Consider the following 24,504-nt stretch of genomic DNA (forward strand, 5'->3'; position numbering starts at 1 on the left):
TGTATTGTTTGCTCGCGGGTTGGCCTGCTGCCCACGCGGGCTTAGCTGTGTAGCCTGCGAGACCTGCATTCAACAGTTATGCCATGGACTCAGGTTTACCTTGCAATTTGGACCCGTATCAAAATACACAATTTATATATTGAATGTTCACAATTCAAATTGTGAACATTCAGTATATAAATTGTGAACATTCAATATATAGCCAAGCATCTTGTGCTCAGATGGCTCCCATATGGGAGGTTGTAAGTTCGAGCCTTAGTGGAGGCGTTATTGGCTCTTTATACTTCAGTGGGTTGAAAAAGTAGCTATGAACAGATACTACATTGTAATAGAGTATGTAAATAGTGTATTTCAGTACACTCTAACATTCCTACTCGTGACTCAAACCCCCATGCATGCCCGACAAAGAAAAACTAGTACACACTCAAGTGAAAACGTTGTTTTATTATTCGGATGAGGTGCCAAGCAAAATGATAACCTTATACATAACATGAAAGATCAAATCTGATCAAGATCTCAATAATTTTACACAACAATAGATAATTAGATTGTAATATAGTCTTCATTTTGAATTTGGCTTATATGCATGGTCAAGAATAATGAAGAGGTCTAGTCTCCCCATGTACTCTAACTTCAGCATCTATGGTGCATTTGTCCTTGGACGACGACCAAAATCTTGCCTTGAAAGAATCCATATCTATAAACTCTGCCCATTCACAAGAAGCTGTGGAGGGGTTGAACCACCGAGTTTCTGCAACAATAATCAACATTAATTGATACGATTTTATACGAAATGAATGATGCGTTATATGCACAACAATAAGTAAGAAATCACAAAAGTTAATTAGTTTATTTATTTATTTTTGTATTTACGTACCTTTCTTGGTATAATTTTTCTGATGACGACGATCATCGATTAAACGCAGTGTGAACTCTGCATATATGCGAGAAGGGGCTTGCTCCTTGGCTTCATTACCTAAAACCATATGTAAAGATAAGGACACGTGGGTGCCCTTGCCATCCATTCCCTTTGGATATACCCGCATTTTCCTGCATGGATGTTGTAATAGTTGGGCATTAGTTTAAATGAATACAATTGCAGTCCAATGGTACCAAGTTGAACTCCCACATAGGAAGTTGTGGGTTGAGTTTTAGTGGAGGCGTTACTGACTCTATGTCCTTCAGGAATGAAAAAAATGCTTTGGATAGATGTTACCATTGTTGGAAGGGAAACTCGTGGTATGATTCATCCTTCCTTTCCTTAGGAATGCGAGTTGACCTTCGCGGCTCGTTCAGGTCTTGGGTTGTATCATTGTAATGGTGCTTTGGGGCAAAAAAATCATCAATTTTCTTGTTGATGAGCTTGGCGGGGTCGGGGTCTTTAAACATTGACAAAGATTCTCCTCTAGGGAATCTTGTTTCCCCTTTTGGGAATTTAAATTCTTTGTGGACATAAACCTCTGCGCCAACCACGCATACATCGTCCACCACGTATCCGTATGAAGGGTCGTTGAACGTTGTTAGAGAGATGAATCTGTCGAATCCCCATTCCCTCATCGTCCCACGAAATCGCTTTCCTTTTCCTTGCTCTGCATCTGCGTCAAAATGGAAGCTTAGTTTAATTATATTCATGCAAATTATTAATCAATATGCATTAAACATGAACCTTGAACGACAAAATAGGTGTCATTGTTTTGATCAAGCAAGAAGAGGCGGAAGACGGCGTGGACTTCCCAGCCGGGTTGGAAACCGGCGGTGTCCGCCACCGCTAGGTGCATAGATATGTGGTCCGTTACACGCTTGCGTTCGTTCCCATTTGGGTAGAAAATCAACTTCCTGCAAATAATGCATTCAGATCAATCATGGGAGTATAATAACTCAAATAAAAGTCTAAGCTGATAGTTGGATTGCACATTAATGTTATATGTTGACATGGATAGTACCATTTGTAGCCTCCGGCCTCGAACGGAGCCGACGTGTATTTCTCTATTTTGTACTGTGTAAGCAACGACACGGATTGAATCTTGAGCATGAAGTGACTTGGCGCCGCATCCACCGTTGATAATGAAACCCCTAAACATATGACAGACATATGTGTCAGCAAACATCATTAATTTGCATGCAGATCGAATTATTATAATAATAATTTGTGTGCATGCATGTGTAGTTTACCATCTTCCCTGACGATCGCCATGGATGGGCGGACAAGAAAATCTTTTCTGGGTTCGAATTGAAGCTTTGATTTGATGGAAGGTTTGATTAATGTGGTTGAATATATAGATGAAGGAGATCGATGGAAAGAGGTTTAATGATATGAGAAGATCGAAAATTAAATTAAATCTTGTGGAAAGTAAAGAATGATTCTTGACGTAATGTAATGTGGTATAGTGGTAGACCCATAATTTGCATTCCTTGTTCAGAAACAGGGATGTAGTATATATCGCCCAGATTCCATTCCTTTAATTACATTACACTACGTCAAGAATCATTCTTTACTTTCCACAATTAATATAAGCTTTTCTTCTCAGTTCTCATTAAACCTCTTTCCATCTCCTCTTCTATATCTCCAACAACAGCTTTCTTCTCCGGCCATGGCTGTACTCGTCAGGGAAGATGGTACACAACAGACACATATATATATTATTGCATGTTCTGATCTTATAATTTTTGCAAATGTTGTTGTTAGTTAGTTACAGATGTTTGCTGACATGTCGTCATATATATATATGTTTAGGGGTTTCATTATCAACTACAGACGCAGCGCCCAGTCACTTCATGTTCAAGATCCAATCCGTGTCGTCACTTGCAAAACACCAAATACAGAAATACACTTCAGCTCAGTTCGAAGCCGGAGGCTACAAATGGTACTCCAAACATATATAATGCTTAGTTTTTTGAGTGATTAAAGAAAATTTGATTGATTTTTAAATTTGATGTCATTATTAATACCTAATTAAGGCTGTTAATTAGGCGAATTCTGCCTTGTGACCTCATTTCTTGAGGCTTTGCACTAAGTAAATTCTGTCTTTAACTTTAGCTGATCACTCCCGGAGATTGTGCACTAAGTAAATCATGTCTTATTCTTAGCAGACAAATGTATATAAAGAGGTAAATCAGGTTCAAACCAAGAGAGCCAATAGAATACTCTGGCTGAGAGTCGATTTTATTGTAACATTATGATTACCGCCAAGTCTGATGAATTTGACTGGAGTTGTCCCATAATGCATGGTTTGTGTTTAATTTACAGGAAGTTGATTTTCTACCCAAATGGAAACAACCGGAAGGGTGTTACAGACCACATATCTATGCACCTAGCCATGGCGGAAACCAGTTGTTTTCAACCCGGGTGGGAAGTCCACGCCGTGTTCCGCCTCTTCTTGCTTCATCAAAACAACGATACCTATTTGGTCATCCGAGGTTAATTCATGTCTAAAAACATATATAGTCGTAGCCGATGTCAATAGAGACTTCAAAATTTGCATATATGAACTAAGAACTAACCCTCCATTTTGATTCGATTAGACGCGCAGGAAAAAGGGAGGCGGTTTCGTGAGACGAGGACGGAGTGGGGATTCGACAGAATCGTCCCGACCAAAATGTTCCATAACGGTTCATACGGGTTTGTGGTGGACGATGTATGCGTGTTCGGCGCGGAGGTTTATGTGCATAAAGAAATCAAATTCCCAGAAGGGGAAACAAGATTCCCCAGAGGAGAGTGTTTGTCAATGTTTAAAGACCCCCACCTCGTTAAGTACTCATGGACAATTCCCAAAATTTTTGGCACTCTCAGCAAGCCTGATGACTACCACGAGTCCCCCACTTTCCAACAATGGTATTAAAAAAAAATAATAGAAACTTGTCAGATCAAATTTACCTTAAATAACTTGATTTTGAGGCTACAATATTCATGCAGGAAAATGCGGATATATCCTAATGGAAAGGAGTCAAAGGACGAGAATGGCACCCACTTATCCTTATCCTTACATATGGTTTTGGGTGATAAACCCATGAACCCAACTTCTCGCATATATGCAAAGTTCACACTACATTTGGTTGATCGCCATCACCGCAAAAATTGGATCGTTGAAGGCACGTATATACAACAAATTAACACTACTGGAAATTATGGAATTTCTGACCACCTGAAAATGATCTTAAATCAAGGTGAAAGCAAAAAGTGGTCGGAAATAGCAACAAAGATTTTTCCGAACACCAAAAGTGGTCGGAACAAGGCTTTCGACTTGATTTAAGATCACTTTCAGAATTTCCAGTAGTGTAAATTCATGATTTCTTACTCATTTTATATAAAATAATAATAACTTTTTAGTTGAAATGAAACGCATATTGAATCGGTTGCAGGAAGTCGGTGGTTCGAGCCCTCAAGCCCCAAAAGTAGTTTTTATGAATGGCCGAAGGTGATAAGTAAGGAGTATTTCAAGACGCATACGGCAGGCTTTTGGTCGGAGTCCAAAGACGAATGCACCATAGAAGCTGAAGTGAGAGTGCATGGGGTGACTGCACCTCTTCTATCTTGACCATATAAACTAACTTCCAAATGAAGATTATATTACAATCTAATTAATATTATCTAAAATAATTGTGATTGAATCCAAGTATATATCTTATATTTTATATGTCATGCTATATTTCAAGTAATAGTTGAACTCTAGAAAAACAGAGAAGTACAGAGAGTATTTTATGATTGTGATTTGATAAATTTGTGAACTTTGAGTTAGTTGTGTTTTAGTATTTTAGTCATTTTTTTTTTTAAATTTTTGCTTCATTTGTGTTGGGTATTCGAATTCTTGGTTAAAAATTAATTTTTGAAGACTGTGAGTTCAAATTCAAAATATTTTGCTCAATTGAACTCTCAAAGAATTTCAATTAACCACTGCTTATTTGCTTTCTCAATTTGTAATGAGAGCTTGTGAAATTTTGTTATGATAATAGAAATAATTTGGAATATGCACCTATATATATATATATATATATATATATATATATATATATATATATATATACACACACACACACACACACACATAATTAGGTTGGTGCGGTTGTGGAGTTAAATCTGAGATATTGATCTTGCTTAAATCATATTTTGCTTCTAAACTTGGGGCTTCAATTCTTGGAGCTGTTCTTTATTCGAAACAGAGGCAACTGTTAGTCGTAGCTCATGAACGCGAAAAAGAAACATCTTATTACGTAAAAATACTATTCTGCCCTCATGAAAAAAAAAAATTAAAAAGGTTTACGTTTTTCTGGCCAATCTCCACTGGTGATTTGGTCGGAAGGACCAAATCGGTTAAAAAAAGCATAGTTAAATGACTAACTTGTTAGCTTTAAAAGTCATGGAGCGAAATTAACACGCCTCCTATAGTCATAGGACCAAAAGTGTAATTTACTCATTTGTTAAATTAATAATAGTCTGGGCATCGCACGGGACACTTACTAGTATGGTTAAAAAAAAAACAAGAAATCAACTTATTGATATGTATTAAATTAGGAAAACTTTATTTCCATATATACAAATTTGCATATATGCTTATTCTTGGGAAATTTTGGCTGCTTACCAAATGCAACTGGACAGAGTAATTTATTTTTGTTTACAAGATAAATGCATAATGTAATTTTCTCGTGATTTTTTATGGTGCTACCAAATATGGTATTGACACTGATACTAATAATACTCGATACAATTAAATATGATATACATAATTATACCGATACTATGAGCACCAGAGACGATCAACACCATAGAAAATCTGGAGTTTCATGTTAAAATGATCTCTTTGCAGTCATGGGCTGAATTATTGGAGATCATAGCATCAGGTTCAGCCATCCCAAGCACTTTAATCTCAGCTTCTACTCTGCAGCTTCCGTTCACCAAATAGCCATATTCTGGTTTGCGGAACTCCTCGATGCTTATAAACTTTGGCCAACCAAAAGCTGCATTTGTTGCATTGAACCAACACTTTTCTGCAAGAATCGAACTCGTGATTATTAGGTACTGAAATTATACTCGTTTGATCATTTTTTTTGGGCAAAATAAAGTATATTTGTAGCCAAGATATTGTGGTCTAATGGCACCAAAGGTTGGACTCTCATACGAGAGGTTGTAGGTTTGAGCCTTAGTGGAGACAGTATTGTGGGTTCGAACCTCAGTGGAGACAGTATTATGGGTTCGAGCCTCAATGGAGACAGTGTTGACTCTTTGTGCTTCAACATGTTGAGAAAATAGTCTCTTTGTGCTTTAACAGATTGAGAAAGTAGTTATGAACAGATACTACATTGTAATAGAGTGAGTAGCATTCAAAAAAAATATATATTGGTACAAATATATACCTGGTTTGGACGATGAAATGTGATTGGAATTAGATTGATCAATCATGCGCACTATGAACTCTGCATATATCTGAGTTGAGGGTTTAGCCTCAGCCAAAGCCAAATATACGGAGACATGGGTGCCTTTTCCGCCCTCATACCCCTTTGGATATATCTGTATTTTCCTACACATATATGAAATAGTTTTATATATACATTCATTTTGTAACAACATCAACTTTAAATATTCACTATAGTCTAGAAGCATTCTTATTTAAGCCAATCAGCTATGAGCAACTCACTATTAGTTTGTCGATTATGGTCTGAAAATAAATTCTCATAACGAAAAAATCACGAGTTTCACTACCCAAAAAAAGTCTAAAATTTAGATATTTTTTATAACTATTATCCGAGGTGATGGTCTAAAAGTGGTCAAAAGTTGTTCCACTTTTCAAATGTGGTCGAAGAAATCTAAATTTGAAAATTCAATTTGATCACTTTAAAGACTGGTTTACCTCATTATGGTCATTTGCTGATTAGAATCTCTGGTTAAAAAAATAAATATAAAAAAAACACAGATGAAGTTGTTACCAATATTGCAATGCGTTGGATTCGTAGCAGTCCTTCCTAAAGTTTAAATCCTTAATTTCCCAGGAGAGTTTGTCTTCAACAGGATCTTGAATCAGTGTGAGACAATCTCTCCCTGGGAATTTTATTTCTTTGCGCACAGAAACCTCAACTCCAAACACACAAACATCATCCACAACATATCCATTGGAAACGTTGTTAAACTCCGTCAGAACAATGAACCTGTCGTATCCCCACTCCTCCTTCATTGCTCGAAATCGCCTCGTTTTTTCCTCTGCATCTGAAAAAACAATCAAATTAAACAAACATTCATACAAATTGTTATGATTAACGGTTGTGTTCTGTCTCAGCTAAAAAGCTAAACTGATAGTAACCTTGTACGACATAGTAGTTGTCTTTCTTCTGATCGTACAAAAAGAGGCGAATGACGGCGTGGACTTCCCACCCGGGGTGGAGGTTGCTTGTGTCCGCCAGTTTTAGGTACAGAGAGATGTGATCATTAACCTTCTTGTTTTTGTTTCCATTTGGGTGGATAACCAACTTCCTGCAAACGCAAATCAAACCAATTCAGACAGTCGGCTGAATAACCACAATGTTATAAGTTTAACTGTCCAGTGTGAGTAGTTATGGGACATTTTGGTTTAACCCGGTCACTTGAACAGTTATGTTGCAACATAAATTAATTTACCTCTTTGCAGTCTGATTAGGGTCATATGGTAAAGTTTATTCAGTGCACACCCTCTAATGTTAACTGCAAGTGGCCTATTGGCCTTTTTTGTTTATCAGTTATAAGCAACCTAAACTAGTTTACTTTCTTGTGGTCCAGTTAAGGTCACAAAGAATGATTTATCTGGTGTACACTTTCGGAAAGTTTGATGGTAAGTTAAGTTAGTTAATTACCATTTGTAGCCTCCGACATCAAAAGCATCTGAAATGTATTGGTCTATGTTGTTCCTGAGCAATGACACCGATTGAATCTTGACCACGTAGTGACTGGGGGGTGCGTCTGAAACTGTTTTCACAATTCCTGAGAAAATTTTGGTTAACATGTTAGCTGACATTGGCACCATTTCTTGAATTAATACCCAGAGAAATTCACCATTTTAACAAAAAATAAAATAAAAAAATATCCATTCACTTGGACGTTAATTTCTTCAATTCGAAAACAGAAAGTGGAAATAAAAATAAAAATAAAAAAATTGAAGTAAACGCAATTGTACCTTCTTCCTTTGGGGTATCAGCCATGGAAAATAATTACTTTGCTATAAATATATATTAATTGAGAGTTTGTGTGGTTTGAGTTTACAGAGATAGCAGCGGAAGGGTTGATATATATATACATAATTTGGGGGAAGGTTAATTACATGAAAAGCTTCAGGAAGGAATAATTCTTAACGTAATATACTGTGGTGATGGATGCATTTCGTTGTGAGAAATTAAACTAAGAGTACACCACATATTCTGTGCTTGGCTTGAATTGCTCACAACTAAATCTTGTAGGTGAAATAGTTGTGAAAATGTGAATCACATGGAATTCCTAGTATGCCCGCCGCAGACAACACAAAAGAAGTAAATCATACTAGAAAGATTATGTGTGCAGTGAGTCACAAAAATCATGCTATACCTACTCAATCATCTCTTTCGGAGATAATTCCTCTTGCACTTTAAAACAATCGGCGGTCGATGCCATCTCCAGCAGTAAAGAAGGTGACCAACTTTGTCGCCTTCAACGGCAAAATGCGACCGGCGATCGTTGACGGTCGCTGGTATTTGACATAGGTTGTTGGAATTTGGTCAGATGCTCGCCGGAGGATTGGCGGAGTTGGCTGGAACTCTAATTGACCTGCAATTACAGGTCACCAACAGCTTACTAAGTTTCATGGCTCTAAAATAACTTGTTTGTGGGTTTAATTATAACATCTAAAGTTTAAGGGCCTAATTGACTTTTTATATAAAGGTTATAGACTTATTTGATCATTTTTCTAAAAATAAATCAACACTCTATAAAAAATAAATAAATAAATAAATAAATAAAAAGAAGAAGAAAATATCAACAACAAACAAATGGAAAATAGAAGAGGAAAAAACGTCGTCGTTCTTTCATGTGATCAACATTCTTTTACGGAGAATTCGTTGGTGCCAGCACTTTCCTCTAGTGTCTAGTCTGGTAATAAACAGAACAGAAGAGATCGCCATTGTTGAGTGAGAGAGAGAGAGCTCCATACTTAAGAGTTACTGGAGTGTTACAGAGAGAGAGAGAGAGAGAGAGAATTGAGAAGGAGAAATGACACTAGGGGGAGGTGGAACAACGCAGGTGGCGTACGGAGACAAATGGTATTGGGAGAAGCGATACGCACAAGAACCGGTTCCCTACGATTGGTACCAAACCTATCACTCCCTCGCCCCCCTCCTCCGCCTCTACGTTCATCCCCACCACCGCGTCCTCGTCGTCGGTTGCGGCAATTCCGGTACTTCCAATTTTAATTCAAAAGGGCCTTTATTTTCTTCAATGTTTACATTATGGATATATTTACTGTTTGATCCGAATGTCTAGCTGTATTTGGTCAGAAATGGATATAGATCAGATCCCTAAAATGGCATTTTTTGAATGACTAGGCAAATCACACTCGCCAGGAGACTGTGTACTAGGTAAATCTCACATTGTGACCCCTAAATCTAGCTTAGGTTGTCATAGTTGATCGGCTCAAACCATAACATTACCAATTCAAATCATAGGTTGTCCATAACCTATTGGTTTAACCATAGGTTGTCCGTAGCGGAACGGTTCAAACCGTAGGTTGCCCACAGTTGAACGACTCGAATCAAAAAACTTAATAGGTCACTCCACTGTGACTCAAACTTAGAATCTTGTGATTACCCATTGAAGAGCTGAAGAATTTGGCTGGGTTTGTCCAAAATGGCATTTTTTGTTTTTAGTACAATGCATAGATGAGAATGAAATTGTCCAATCTTATAAATTAGAGTCTAATATTGGGGTAAGTCCATAAATAAAATAAAATCTTAAATTCAACCACCTATTGCATTATAAAAGCATTTATTTTATTTCTATCTAATTGGCACAAAAGTCTAAGGATTGTGCAATCCTGTTCTTGAGTTCTCATCTTTTGGATAAGCTAATAGAGGTGTCAAATGGGTGGGCTTGGGCCGGTTTGGTCTGGCCTGCCTATTTTTGGACCGGACCAGCCCAGTCCAATTAAAGTTTGGACTGGACTTGGCCCGATCCAAAAATAAACATTACTGTCCGGTCCATGGCCTAAAAAAATTAAAAATTAAAAATTATATATCGACTAATTTAAGTTATGTCTTCCTTCTGAATTAGTTTTACAAGTTCACATATTTATTTCCAACTATTTAACTTAAGAAATATTACAAGAAAATAAAGAAATTAATAATTAATAATGTAATACCATTAATAAGAATAATTTTACAAATTGCAACTATTAACTACTAAGTAGTAAAGGTAATTTTTTCAATTTGAAACAAATAAAATTTTAACTTTAAAATATTTTAAGGTAGTAATTACTAATTAGTATTATAGTTAGGCAATTAAATAGCTAAATAGTAAATACGACAATACCTAATAATTTAATAGGCATAAAATCAATATCACAGTTTTTAATGTGATAATCTCATGGGCCATTACTCTATTAGAGACTTAAAGTATATATGTATATTTTATTTTATTTTATTTAAAAGAAAAAAATGCACGGGCTAACGGGTCGGGCCGGTCCATGGACCACCAATTAAAGTTCATCCTTGTCCATAGTATAAAACGGGATAGCCCTAATCCGCCCATTGTAGCAAATGGATCAGCCCGCCCAAATGTATCGGGCCTGGACTGGATTTCGGGCTAACCTGTCCGTTTGACACCTCTATAAGCTAAGTTATATTTTTCTTTTTATTTATTTATGAATTGTATGAGGTGATCAGCTGTGATTAACAATGGCTCAGGGATTTTAAAATTATGTTCTCTTTCTTTACAAAGACAAATTGAAGAAGTTTGTGTATATGATATCTTCATGGTTGCAGCTTTTAGTGAGGGCATGATTGATGACGGTTATGCGGATGTAGTCAATGTTGATAGTTCCTCCGTGGTAATTGAAGCAATGCGGAAGAAATATTCCAATCGTCCACAACTGAAATGTATCGTTTTGTGCATATAACATATATGTCGATGAATTGGCTATTTTTCATTAGTATAAACTCTTTTTTGCTAAGAGATTTGATTTGGCATGTTACGTGTTTCATGGTTGAGTCATTGATTCCATAACATTAGGCAGATATGAACATGGATGTTAGAGACATGAGTGCCTTTGAAGCCGGTTCCTTTGATGCCATTATTGATAAAGGTAGTCTTTTTTTCCAATATCTTTTGTTCTTCAAATGTATGTACAGTTGATGATTGCTAATCCTCACATGGCCTTCCAGGAACTTTGGACTCCATCTTGGTGAGTACTTCACACGGCAAATTACATATTTGAATGGCTTCGTTGCTTATTTGCTTATGTAGGTGTTTTTCTGCAGTGTGGGAACGGTTCGACGATAAATGCTGCTCAGATGCTTGCTGAAGTCTGCAGGTAGATCGGGAATTTCGTGCATCGGTTTTTAAGTTGTTATTTTTCTTCCAGGTGTGTTGCCTTTTTTCCTTTTTGATCTCTTAATATATTGAAGCAGTTGATGGCAAATTATAGGGTCCTGAAGGATGAAGGAAAATATGTCCTGGTAAGTGTTCCTCGTCTTATCTTTATTTTTGGTCAGACCACGAGGTGTCCTTAGCAGATCCTAACTGTAGGAGGCAACTTTAAGCCCGTACCATAATCAGACTAATCCATGTTCGCACCGGGCCGGCCCAATTAAGGGGCTGGCCAGATTGGTTTTTCTATACGAGGGGGGTTCGAACTCCTGACCTCTCTTAAGGGATAAGAGTGCACGGCCACTCACGCCAATCAAGCTGGTTACCTATTCTCTATTTTTCGTCTACATTCATTTGAGTGGGAGTGGGGTTGTGTTGGGTGGCGGCTTGGAGAGCCGAGTCCAGTATCCTGCCATCGATATGTGGTGCTGACTGCTATGCAAGTATAAGAAATAAAGTTGCACCTTCGCTACTAGCTATAACTTTTGTGTTTCCTGATTGGTCCAAATTAATTCTGCAGATTACTTATGGAGCTCCAGTTCAGCGACTACCTTTGTTGAGAAACTCATGCTCATTGACAATTAAATTACATGTCATAGGTATTTTCAATCGTCCTATTTGTCTTCGTTGTCTTTTCTTGAACTGAAAATTATTTTTCGACTCGACTCCCCTCGCCCAACTAAGTGAACAACAACAATCTGTTTGAATATGATTAATAGATATCTTAGTCACGAAACTGTGAAGTACTAGATGTTTTGTTGTTCTTCATGTTCTGTTAACATAGGCTGCTCGCAAAGATTCCCTCGTAACTGCAGTTTGATAATTGACTTTATCCTTGTGTCTTGCTCGTATCGGTGCAGACAAAGTTCCTACAGGGAGCTCGCACCAGCAAAAATGGGAACTGACTTCACCCATTGCATTGGATAAAGATGTGAGCTCCGTGGAATCGGTTTTGGGGCCGAATCCAAGCGTTCACTATATATACGTTTGTGTTAAGGTAAACAGCCTAATCAATCTCATCTCATTAGTGTTGAGCATATAGCCATTAATGTGCAATCCAACTATCAGCTTAGGCTTTTAGTTGAGATGGAGCACATGCTTTAATTCGAATCTCAGCGCCACCCATGCTTCAATTATCAGTACACGATTTGCTTCTAGATGTTTAGAATGCTCATACAGAAATGCCCTTTTCAGGATAATACTTTGGAGTCCAGGCACAAAGCACAGATCAAGAATTGAAGGATGAAGCTGGTCTCCTTTTGCCCTTAAGTGGAAGGCCAATCACTCACTATATATACTGATACGGATTCCTTTGTTGCCCTCCTGCCCGGCATGAATCCCTTTTTTTTGTATCTATATCCCGCAAGATGATATTAATACAGTCGAACCTAAACAGCTCGATCCGATTTGTAATAATGTTCTATGGTGAGAGGCATGCTGGGTAAACTTTGCTGTTTTTGTCTGATGATAAAATGAATGAAATGAGGTTTCAGGAGACTCACAATTTGACTTTGCAATTTTTGCTCTCTATTCCAATACTTGGTTTAAGTACAGTGAGATCCTAAACTATACACACACATTATAGGTACCAGGTACAAGAATTTTAGTACTACCACGGATCTAATTGTCAATTAGGGTTTGGAAAAGTCGAGTATTCGATGTTACTTGACGATTCACATTCTTAGTTAGCACCAACAGTTGATACAATCATATAAATATAACTAATGTTTTGGATACTATTAGCTAAGTATGGTATAGTATGTTTGTTAAAATTGTACCGTTGCTATAAATAGAAAAAGGTTTGACTTTATCAAGTACAAATTACACTCACAACACTATTACGTACAAGAAAATGTTATTCGCAACAAAACTTGCATCATTTAACATAATTTGCAATAGAAAAATATTATTGCAAATTATATAATATTGACATTCGGTACCAATTTGTTCATGTAGTATTTAGTACTTGGCTGTTCCTGATACTATCAATATTTGGCACCATATAAAATATTGATAATAATAATTATTATTAGTAGTAGCATTGACCAGGGTTCACTTTGCAAGGTGGATCCTGGTCCTAAATTGTAATTTTTTAGTATTAAAATTGTGAACATTTAGAATATAAATATTTTTAAGTTTTAAAATTTTATAAATACAGTACATAATTATCATAAATTGTTAATTTTTGAAAGGTAATGATAAGTTATATAACATGGGTCCGCGTTTCCGTTTATAGTCGGGTCGGAGTCAAGCGGTTCGGTCTCGGTCTTTGGGTCGAGGTCAAATGTGACGGGTCAAACCCGCCACCTCCCTTGGGCCTATAAAAGGGCTCCTAACCCTCCAACTTAGAGAGGTTCCTACTCTTCCACTCTACACTCTCTCGCTCTCTCTCTCTAATAGTGTATTACTCTCTAAACACTCTCCCCTCTCTCTACAAACACACAATTATGAATAAAAGAGGATCCCTTTGAACTATTTTCTTATTGTCTACTCTATGTTATTCACTAGTGAAGGGCACGCGCTTTGCGCGAAACATCATGCCCAACAATAAATTATCATGTTCTAATTTTTTATTTTTTATTTTTAAAGCGAGCATATTCTAATTTTTAAATAATAATATATATAATTTTTAATAATTGTTATATGACAAAATAAATAAGAATACATAAATAAGTTATTTATAAACCAACATGATATACAAGAGTTGAATTAGGAACATGCGGGAGGACATTAGATTTGGTTTTGAGGGAGAGAATGAAGATGTTAGGTAGAATAATGTAGTGGTTTTATAAAAAAAAATGTTTAAAAAATAGAAGAAAAAAGAATGCAGTGTTGGAATGATGGAGAAAAAAGATGACAAAGATCACATCAAAACAAAGAGGAAGAAGACAAAAAAGTAATGGTAAAGTTGTTATTTCTTAAAAAATTGATGACAATTAAAATGAAAAAGTAAATCAAAAATTAGATCAAAAAATCAATGGTAAGCAAGGGTGTCATTTTTGAGGGGCAAATGGCAACTCCCAAATATAAGTATAGGGAAGATACATACGTCCTAGATACACTCCGGGTAATTATCCACATCAAGTAAATTATGTATTTTTGGACCTGAATCTACCTTGCAAGGTGGACTATTTGCCTTGTAAAATATGTTAGGATTAAACTACAATCATTATTGGTCCACACAAGTTGTGTGAACCATATTTTGTTTACTATAAAATAATGTACATTCAATACAAAAATAATGTACATTATATCCAGAGGATGTACATTATTTTTGTTCTGAGTGTACATTATATTATATAATGTACATTCAGTACAAAAATAATGTACATTTAGTATATTAAAAATGTACTTTTTCTTATGGTCTACGTAATATTATGTGGACCACGGTCCACACAATAATTTGCCATTAACCTAGATAATCAACTTCATAAGGCCCAAGAAAGTTCCGGACATTGAGCCCAAATTCGGCCCACGAATTTAGTACAGGGAAACCCTAGCCTCCCGGCATTTTTGTATATATATATAGCCACTTCCCCCAAACCCTAGGCTTCCACCACAAACGCAAAAATGCAGATCTTTGTGAAGACTCTGACGGGGAAGACGATCACCCTCGAGGTTGAATCGTCGGACACCATCGACAATGTGAAGGCAAAGATCCAGGACAAGGAAGGCATCCCGCCGGACCAGCAGCGGCTCATCTTCGCCGGCAAGCAGCTCGAGGACGGCCGCACCCTCGCCGACTACAACATCCAGAAGGAGTCCACCCTCCACCTCGTGCTCCGCCTCCGCGGTGGTGCGAAGAAGCGCAAGAAGAAGACCTACACCAAGCCGAAGAAGATCAAGCACAAGCACAAGAAGGTCAAGCTCGCCGTCTTGCAGTTCTACAAGGTGGATGAGTCTGGAAAGGTGCAGAGGCTGAGGAAGGAGTGCCCCAACGCCGAGTGCGGCGCCGGTACCTTCATGGCTAACCACTTCGACAGGCACTACTGCGGCAAGTGCGGTCTCACCTATGTCTACCAGAAGGGCGGTGATTAAGCGTCTCTTCCTTTTTAAAACCTTTACTTTTGCTAGTACAATTACAGTTGGAGTATCGAATTTTAGTTTTTTTTAATGGATTTCAATTGTCATGTGATGGATCTATGATTATTTAAGTTTTGAGTTATGTTTTAGACCCTTTATTACTTTTTCGCTATTTGATTTGGTGCTTTTTTATTATCCTATTCTGATATCTCTGTGGTGATGCTGAATTCCTGATTTAGTTGGATTTTGCAAGTAGTTGATTTCACTTGATGTTTCTGATTGGCTAAGCCTAATATTCTGTGAGTTGTTTGTTATCTTTTCTATAGATGATTTGTTGTTGTTTAAATGGTCTTAATATTCAGGTTTGCTCTGTAAGATGCATCTGGCACCTTTTTGCTCTAATAGTGTCAGTATAACAAGATATGATTTGCTTTAGATCTTTTTATTAATGTTTCATCTGTGTTTTTAATTGTTTGATGAATTTCTAGGAAGGTTAATTGTTGACTGGTCATAGAATGTAAAATTATTTGAACTTTGAAAATTTTTTTGGGGATGTCTAGAATGTAAAATTGTTTATATTCTTCTTTGCATTCATTTTTTTGAACATGTAGGATGAATGTTTTGGAGTTGTATAGTTTATATATCATGAATAAGATTTGTGGGAAACTGTCTTGCCCTGATATGTGATGTGCAAAGTAATACTTTCTATGAAGGTATAGGAGTATTATATTTTAAGGTATTACAAGTTTTTCTGAGATACTCACATGAGTACAAGACTTACTTTTATACCATTTGTTGTATTTGTCAAATTGAAATGGCAGGAATTGTTTTCTTGTATATTTGTGTAGTAGTTGCTTTGGCTTTCATTATTTGTTGTTAAAAGTCCAAGCTTGTGAGTAGTGACTACAAGTTTTTAAACACACAAAGTAAGCAACTTTAAGATAGATACAAAATGTCTGGGATCAATTTGTTGTCTTTAATATGCTGCATACATCAAATAATATATGCTAGTATTCTTGTGTAGATGCGTTCTTCACTGGTTTAATCTCAAATGTGAAAATTGTCTCCTTCCATCTCTAGCAACTCCTTTTAAATGCTGCTCCAGTTCATCTTGGTGTCCTGGTATAAGAAGGATCCAAGAACAACAATTTCTTATGATCAAATTATGAAATTCACCTTTGCAGTAGTGGGAGCTTCACTAGATGTGCTGAGTTCCAAACAGGTTATCCCACCTAATGGACCATTTGGTTATTGTGATTTACCTTTTCACTATTTATGAAATGCACTCTTCACTCTTTGCTGCTGTGTGATGAATATTCCTGATTTTTGTTTTGTAATTGTGTGATGAATATTCCTGATTTTTGTTTTGTAATTGTGTGAAGTATATTCCTGACTTTTGTTTTGTAATTGTTTTGAAGTGATTCTGAAATAATATCATAATGTGATTTAATGTGGCATTATACATTAAATTGTTACTTTGATTAAAGCAAACTGGATAAATAATTGATGCATTTAAAATCACAGTATATAAGCAGCCAATTATGTCCACAAATGTAGACCTGGCTCCAATAAAAATAACAATAAGGAGACGTATCACTCATAGATAATAAAACAAATACATAAAAATTTGAATCAAAGAGATGAATATATTATTATGTGGTAAATTTAATAGGTGAATGTATTACCTCTATAATAATAACAAAATTGGTAGAATGTGTTCTAAGTGGGTGGACCATTTTGAGTAGGGGTAAGTATTTCGATTTGTGTGTTTTTTTTTTTTAAAAAAAAAATATATATTAACCCAAATTTAATCAATTAACTATTCTAATTTATGACTTCTAATCAATTATTTTTAACATGATACATAAGTATATTTTCACTTATATGGTGTAAGCATGAGTAATTCATGAAGCTTTCTTCCAATTATATTTTCACTCATATGGTGTAAGCATGAGTAATTGATGAAGCTTTGTTCATGCAAGAAGCTCTTTCATAACTAACCAGACAGGCTAGCTATTCCTCATTGTGCAAATCGTTTTGCATGAGCAATTCAAAATCTCATAAAAACTTGAACTGACTGTTCATTTTATACACAAACATTCTCCATCTATAGCCAACATATGAAACCATTAAGCTAACTTCAAACACTCAAAACAAAAGAACATATGAAAACAAAATGAGGATAGAGATTGAAACAGGAAACACATTAAAAGAAAAAGATCTAAATGGCTATCAACACAAACAGCTAAACACTAAAGCTTTAAACAAAAATGTATGGAGTGAAATAAGCAGATTCAACACAAGAAAGATTAGATTTTTACACAAAAATATGAGAGATTAGTGGATTATTGCATGCAAAAATGAAGGGATTTGGCTGGTTGGATTGCGAACGGATTTCGCACCGGCATTAATGCCCACCAACTAAGTATGAAGAAATTTTCGAAAATGAGTCAAAGTTAAGCTCATGGCTCTTTTAGTATAGTGCAATGCCGATAGTGGGGACAATGCTGGCAATTGCTAGAGTATGAAGTAAAAAAATATAGATATAAATCAAAGATTCTTAGGCGGGTTGGCAGAGCACACCTGACTTACAGAGAAAGGTCAAAACTGCACTGCTTAATTCTGTGTATTTGCTAGTTGCTACATTTATAATATGTTTTTTATTCAAATCATTTTATCAAAATAATTATGTTCCATATTTTGTTTAGGATATTTTTTTTATAAAGCATTGATATATTTTTTTTTTCTCATATCTAACAATTATCATTTTTTTTAAATATTAATAATGAAATGTGTAATTTATAATGTAATTGTGTTCCATATTTTGTTATAAATATCTTTTATAAAGCTTGATATATTTTAATTTTAGTCATATATATATATATATATATATATATATATATATATATATATATATATATATATATATATATATATATATATATATATATATATATATATATAACGTGTGATTTATAATGTGTTTTCTATTTGAATTATTATTTTATCAAAATAATTATGTTTATATTTTTCTTTTATAAAATTTTGAGGCATTTTATTTTTGGTCAATATCCAACAATATTTATGGTTATACTTTCTTTTTAAAAAAACAATCTCCTTTATTAAAAAATTTCTAGGTGATTTTGCATGTATATATAGTCATATTCACTCAAACTGTAAGGGAGGTGTATTTAATTAAAATTCTTATTGAATTTGAAAAATTAAATAAAGATATAACGGGTCAACCACAACCCACTTTGTATTAAAATACCAAAATGCTCTCGTACACCATTTAAACATGTTTGTTTGTCACTCTAGCAATAATACTAGAATCAATAGGGGATGTTCTTTAAAAAGAACTAAAAGTGAAATGTTATCTAAAATTATAGAACAAAAAATGGAATTAACTTATTAATAATTGAACTATGATTACAATATATATAGGACCGGGCAAGATACCCTTACACCACTCACAAACTTGTCACTCCTTGATGTGACAAGTTTTAATTGGTTGAAATTTAAAATAAAAATAAAAAAAAAATATTAAAACTTGATGCAAAATGTCTTCGGATCAATTTGTGTGTGGAATATTCCTGACTTCTCTTTGCTTTGTATTAGTGGTCTTGTCTGGCAGAATTTGATGGAGCTCTTAGTATAGCTGCAGAAAACATTGTTAATCTGATTTGATTGTCTTGATTATAGCAAACTGGATAAATGTTGTGATGCATTCATAAATTACAGTATATAAGCATCTGACATTTCTGACAAGCATGCAGCATTCTCTGAATTATGTACTTGCTATCAAAATGACACTCATCCTATGAAATTTTTTGGTGTTCCTATGTAATAGTTTGCTATCAAAATGACCCTCATCCTATGAAATTTTTTGGTGTTCCTATGTAACTATTAAATCTGTGTGTTCTTATGTAATGTTTGTATTTTTGGGATGAGTAGGGAAGTGTGTATCCATTGATCAAACACCTTCAATCATCCTGAACCTTTCTTCCATTCATGTTTTCAGTGAAATTCAAAAACTACACTACTGCCTTCAATCATGACATTAAGTCAGACGACGAACCACCACGCTGAACCACCACGCTAAGTCCCGAGTAGTCTAGTTTAATCTTTATCCTACCACTACTCATCTAGGTGGCCTGCAATCAGGGGCAGAGCAGGGAAAGTAAAAAAGGGAGGCCAAAGCCATAGCACATAGATATAAGAACAACGATTTCTTATGATCAAATTATGAAATATACCCATCACTCCCTGCATCTGTGTGGATGATGAAAACAGAATTTTAGTGAGTGATGATGATGGAGATCTAAGTACAGTTCCATAAAACATTGTTCATCTGATTTAATGGTCTTGAATATGGCAAGCTGGATGAATATTGCCACATTCACAAATCACAAGATATAAGCAGATGACAAAGTGCTACATTCTGCAGATAGATATGTATGGCATAATAACAGTTTACAATGCATGAAGTCATCGGAAACAAAACATGATTGTCAATTGTTAAAGAAACTGGAAACAAAAGATTGATGACCATTTCTCCAGCTCAAATTACTAGAAAGTTATAAAACTCCAGCAATCTTTGTAAGTTGCATTGCATATACTTATAGAAATAATTATGCATAAAGATGTTAAAAGCAAACCAAAATGCAATTACCGATAAGACATCGTTAATTGTCTTTCCCATAGGCCATAGCAAAGCACAAAATGGCCATTTGTTATCAACTGCTCACACATATATGTGAACAAGGTTCCCAAATAGAGCCAAAGCAAAGAAACAAAGGTAATAGAGGCAATCAAATATAAGATCTAGTAAAAGGCTACACAATTGCAGTGCTTTTCATCCAAACAAAGGGCACCTTGAATGAACATTTAACTTATGGATCGGAGATGCCAGATTAAAAGCTCATAATTGCTCTATCCAGTTCTTAACAGTAGGCACAAGTAACCAACAAATGCATAAATAACTATACTTTCACAGATAACATATATACATACAAGTAATTGATGAACTTCATGCATTCAAGAAGCTCTTTCAAAACTTACCAGAGAGATTGGTATATGTACCAATTAAGTCACAGCCTATTCCTCATTGTGCAAATCTTTCACAACTTCAAGCAGTAAGTCACATCATTTTTGCATGAGCGATCCAAATCCCAAAATCCCATAAAAACCTGAACTGTTTTATACAGACATTCTCTAATCTCTAATCTCTATAGGCAACATATGAAACACACTAACAGCAAAAAGATCTAAGTGGCTATCAGTCTTATAAAAAAAAAATGAGGACAGCGAGGGTGGAGATCTAAGATCTAAACGAATATCAGTTATTCTGTGATGGGAATAAGAAGACAATAATGAAATAGCTTCATCAGTGTCCAATACCCAGAAAGGCAGAAAGCTAAAGATCAAAGCTTTACACACAAAAATTATGAAGTGAAATAAGCAGATTGAACGGAAAGAATAGATTTTTACAGGAAAATATGAGGTTAGAATGATGAGAGGATCACTGCATGCAAAAATGAGGCGATTTAACTGCTGGATTGCGAACCGATTTCGCACAAGGCATCAGTGCACACAAGCATAAAATCATTGCCTCCCGTTTAGTGTTCACCAAGATGAACCCTAGTCCCAAGCCCGATAAATTGATAGATCTAGTCAAAATATATAGGAATAAAAAAAAGTAATAATTATCTTTTTAAATTTAATTTAATGCAAAAGCTGGTGATTTCTGTGGACAGTATTCATGGATCTAGTCGGAATCTCTTTTGTAGTGCAAAAGCTGGCGCATTCTTTGATGCCTGCCCGGCCCGCCATGTGTCCCACCCACCTGCCAAAAGCTTCACAGAGGATAAATCAGTCATCCATCCTAACCAATAAAAACCTAATGGCATCTTTTTTTGAGATTTTTTCGAATCTTAAAATTAAGGTTGAGTTTTTACACTATTAGAGATTAGAGATATGATTTTTTCTCAAATTTTTTTCATGTTAATGTTAAAATTTTTTATGGATTTCAAAAGAGAGATGACAGAAGACTACCGCTTTTGTTCGTGTTGGCCACACATTCAGTGCTCAGCCAGGTGCGTGCAATGCACACCCTGACTAGCACATTATGTGCTTTGTTTTTTGTTTTTTATTTTCTTTTTTTGCGACAGACAATCAAACCTGTTTTTTTTTTTTTTTTTTCCTTCTTTTCTTTCCCTCTTCTTTCTCTTAAATTGGCACCTCAAAAACCATTAAAAACACAATTGCTATTGAGGATAGCAAATTATTGTGTGGATCGTGGTCTACACAATCGTATGGACCATGATCCAAAACAACGTCGTTGAATATTATGAGTAAGAATAATATACATTACATGTTAAAATATGAAACTTTTAGGATAATATAATATACATTATGGGTTATAAAAATGTATGTTGCAGCGATCGCGTGAGAAAAAATATACAAAACGATATCGTTTTTTACCGTGGTCCATACAATAACTATTGTATTGAAGATGCTTTAATAAATGGTTGATTGTAGTTCGGTAAATCAATTTTATCTGAAAATGTCACAAATTTTAATTGAGTTCATCCAGTTCAATAGAGTTAGTATGAAACCAAATGGGTTGGCCTAATTGACATCCTAATTATAGGGGTAGTAATTTCTTTCCAATTTTGTGGGGATATCCCATCCCTGCTCCAAGAAACACGGACCAAATTTGAGGAATAGGAACAGGGATGGGAACAGTCAATCAGTCATCTTCACCCCCTAATATAGTAATTGAGTTAATACCCAAAATCGTCTTCGACTATAGTGGTTTTTCTCAATTTTGTCCTAAACGACTTTGGTGACTTAATGTAGTCCCAGAGTTTTGTGTTTTTACTCAATTTTGTCATAGACTTTTGTGTTTTTGCTCAATTTAGTCTCCCATTTGTTATTCCGTCCATTTGTTGTTAAATAAATAGATAATTCAGTAATTTTAATATTGGCATCTCTTTATTCATAGACATGTAAAGTGTGAAATCCCTCTTTTTTTTACGAATTACTCTCAGAATCACTTCTAAAGCTGCGAATATAAAATTTGATTCGTAGGTCTGATAGTAACTCTGGGTGTAATTCGTGTAAGAAAGAGAGATTTCTCACTTCGCAGGTTGAAAGTAAAGAGATGTCAATATTAATATTATTGAATTGTCCCTTTATTTAACATCAATTTGACAGAATAACAAACGGAGGACTAAATTGAGCGAAACACAAAAATCTAGGACTATATTAGGTCACCAAAGTCATTTAGGACAAAATTGAGAAAAACCATTATAGTCGATGACAATTTTGGGTATTAATTCTCACTAAATATGTTGGTAGTGATATAGTTTAAGGGAATAAGTATATTTTAGTGTTTGATATGTCATTTTATTATTAGAAATTAAAAATGAGTTATTCTCCTATTAAATAAATGACTATTTGTTTCATATTAAACTATTTTTGAGTCATTAATTCTAGGATCATGAGTATTTAAAAAAAAAAATTGACTTTTAATAACATGTTACCCCAAGTCACATGTCATGCAGAATGCCACATAGATTAATAATTTTAGAACAAATATATTATTTTGTATTTATAATAATTATATTAAAAACAAAAAACAACAATGGTAATAATTTTATTTTTCTTCCAAATACTACCTATTAAATCACTGAGTAAAGTCCATATGAGCATAATGGCAACAACCTGTCATGGTAGCTTGGTTACCATGGATTCTTTGTCATGGCAGCCAAGTTATCATCAGTGTCATGGATTCTTTGTCCACGACAAAGAAATTTGGCGGGCTTCTATGTTCAGGTTTGGATGGAGAAGACATGGCTGCTTTCGTTCAAAATGGATAGAAAAAGCCTTGCCGACTTCTCACTTGTCAAAAATATTTTATTTTATTTGTTTTTTTTTTTTAATGAGATTCCATGTAAGGTGGCATGCAACTAAAATTGACCGGTTACATGTTGGTAATATATTAAATAGATTAATTGCACAATTTTAATAAATTTAAGAGTCGCTAAAGGCCTTGTAGTCGAGCGGCATAGTTGTGGCCCCTCAAATGAGAGATATGAACAGATATTACATTGTAATAGAGTCAATAGTATTAAAGAAATTAAAATTAAGAGACTTTTTTTTTTTTAAGTACAATTTAAGAGTTTTTTTTTTTTTTTATATAGAATATAAGATTTCAATGTTTGGTTCAGGTTATGTAATTTTTCATGTCACATAATCTCCACATTAATTGTATAGTCTAAGGTATATTCCCCTGTTGGACAATATAATACTTTTTCCATCCCCGTCCTTGCAACAAAATATTGAGGATGAAAAATCTTCGTTTCTAATCAACATTATGGTCAAACTAATAGTTTAATGCAGTTTTAGAGTAAAAGACATTTTTGGTCTTAGACTTATAGTGGCTTGGACAATTTAAGTCCTTCATAAAAAATTTTGCCATTTTTTGGACAGACTTATTGTGACGAGGACAATTTTCGTTGAAGGATGAAGGAGAATAAGTTGAATTGACACAAATAATCCTCATTTAAACGGTCAACTAACCACATAATAGACGGAAGACCAAAATTGTCCTCGTCACAATAAGTCTGTCCAAAAAATGGCAAAATTTTTTATAAAGGACTAAAATTGTCCAAGGCACTATAAGTCTAGAACAAAAAATGTCTTTTACTCACAGTTTTAATATTTAAGTATAAAATTTTTAAATGTTAAATTCTCAATTTAAACTACAAAGTTAAAACATTAGTATGTATAATATGGAGTATAAGTTTTTAATTATTCATAACTTCACGCACAAAACTCACGGACCTTAGGCACAAGACTCACGCACCGTAAGTACAAAACTCACGTCCATTAAGCATTACACACTC

The 24,504-nt window shown here is 35.0% G+C and overlaps 5 protein-coding genes across 8 annotated transcripts; 3 read left to right on the plus strand and 2 right to left on the minus strand.

The window, feature by feature from the left end:
• Nucleotides 1-420: 420 nt before the first annotated feature.
• Nucleotides 421-2,259, minus strand: LOC109175518. Its single transcript, XM_019324785.1, has 6 exons — nt 2,173-2,259; nt 1,944-2,073; nt 1,667-1,836; nt 1,217-1,595; nt 878-1,050; nt 421-751 (listed from the first exon to the last, which is right to left on the minus strand). Exons 1-6 carry the CDS (start codon nt 2,192-2,194, stop codon nt 591-593), a joined length of 1,035 nt encoding a protein of 344 aa, XP_019180330.1. The 5' UTR covers nt 2,195-2,259; the 3' UTR covers nt 421-590.
• A 303-nt stretch (nt 2,260-2,562) lies between these two features.
• On the plus strand, nt 2,563-4,777 carry LOC109175519. The gene is made up of 6 exons (XM_019324786.1): nt 2,563-2,616; nt 2,735-2,864; nt 3,248-3,417; nt 3,523-3,832; nt 3,914-4,089; nt 4,360-4,777. The coding sequence occupies exons 1-6, from the start codon at nt 2,592-2,594 to the stop codon at nt 4,533-4,535; spliced, it is 987 nt and encodes a 328-aa protein (XP_019180331.1). The 5' UTR covers nt 2,563-2,591; the 3' UTR covers nt 4,536-4,777.
• A 690-nt stretch (nt 4,778-5,467) lies between these two features.
• LOC109175366 (probable inactive serine/threonine-protein kinase fnkC) lies at nt 5,468-8,221 on the minus strand. The gene is made up of 6 exons (XM_019324627.1): nt 8,136-8,221; nt 7,816-7,942; nt 7,290-7,459; nt 6,919-7,195; nt 6,349-6,512; nt 5,468-5,982 (listed from the first exon to the last, which is right to left on the minus strand). Exons 1-6 carry the CDS (start codon nt 8,158-8,160, stop codon nt 5,777-5,779), a joined length of 969 nt encoding a protein of 322 aa, XP_019180172.1. The 5' UTR covers nt 8,161-8,221; the 3' UTR covers nt 5,468-5,776.
• Nucleotides 8,222-9,033: 812 nt separating this feature from the next.
• LOC109175590 (methyltransferase-like protein 13) lies at nt 9,034-13,031 on the plus strand. 4 transcript variants are annotated; one of them, XM_019324872.1, is made up of 9 exons: nt 9,041-9,383; nt 10,966-11,079; nt 11,217-11,285; nt 11,365-11,384; nt 11,461-11,513; nt 11,628-11,658; nt 12,090-12,168; nt 12,430-12,566; nt 12,764-13,031. In XM_019324872.1, exons 1-9 carry the CDS (start codon nt 9,200-9,202, stop codon nt 12,806-12,808), a joined length of 732 nt encoding a protein of 243 aa, XP_019180417.1. In that variant the 5' UTR covers nt 9,041-9,199; the 3' UTR covers nt 12,809-13,031. The 4 variants fall into 4 exon arrangements, 3 of the variants coding, with proteins under 3 accessions (XP_019180419.1, XP_019180417.1, XP_019180418.1); XR_002053287.1 differs by lacking the exon at nt 12,764-13,031 and having other exon boundaries at nt 9,034-9,383; nt 11,628-11,698; nt 11,841-12,168; nt 12,430-12,468; XM_019324874.1 differs by lacking the exon at nt 10,966-11,079 and having other exon boundaries at nt 9,039-9,383.
• Nucleotides 13,032-15,099: 2,068 nt separating this feature from the next.
• On the plus strand, nt 15,100-15,756 carry LOC109175591 (ubiquitin-40S ribosomal protein S27a). The gene has a single exon (XM_019324875.1). The coding sequence runs from the start codon at nt 15,140-15,142 to the stop codon at nt 15,605-15,607; it is 468 nt and encodes a 155-aa protein (XP_019180420.1). The 5' UTR covers nt 15,100-15,139; the 3' UTR covers nt 15,608-15,756.
• The last annotated feature ends 8,748 nt before the right edge of the window (nt 15,757-24,504 follow it).

Source organism: Ipomoea nil, unplaced genomic scaffold (genome assembly GCF_001879475.1).
Source record: "Ipomoea nil cultivar Tokyo-kokei standard unplaced genomic scaffold, Asagao_1.1 scaffold0688, whole genome shotgun sequence".
Lineage (NCBI taxonomy): Eukaryota > Viridiplantae > Streptophyta > Magnoliopsida > Solanales > Convolvulaceae > Ipomoea > Ipomoea nil.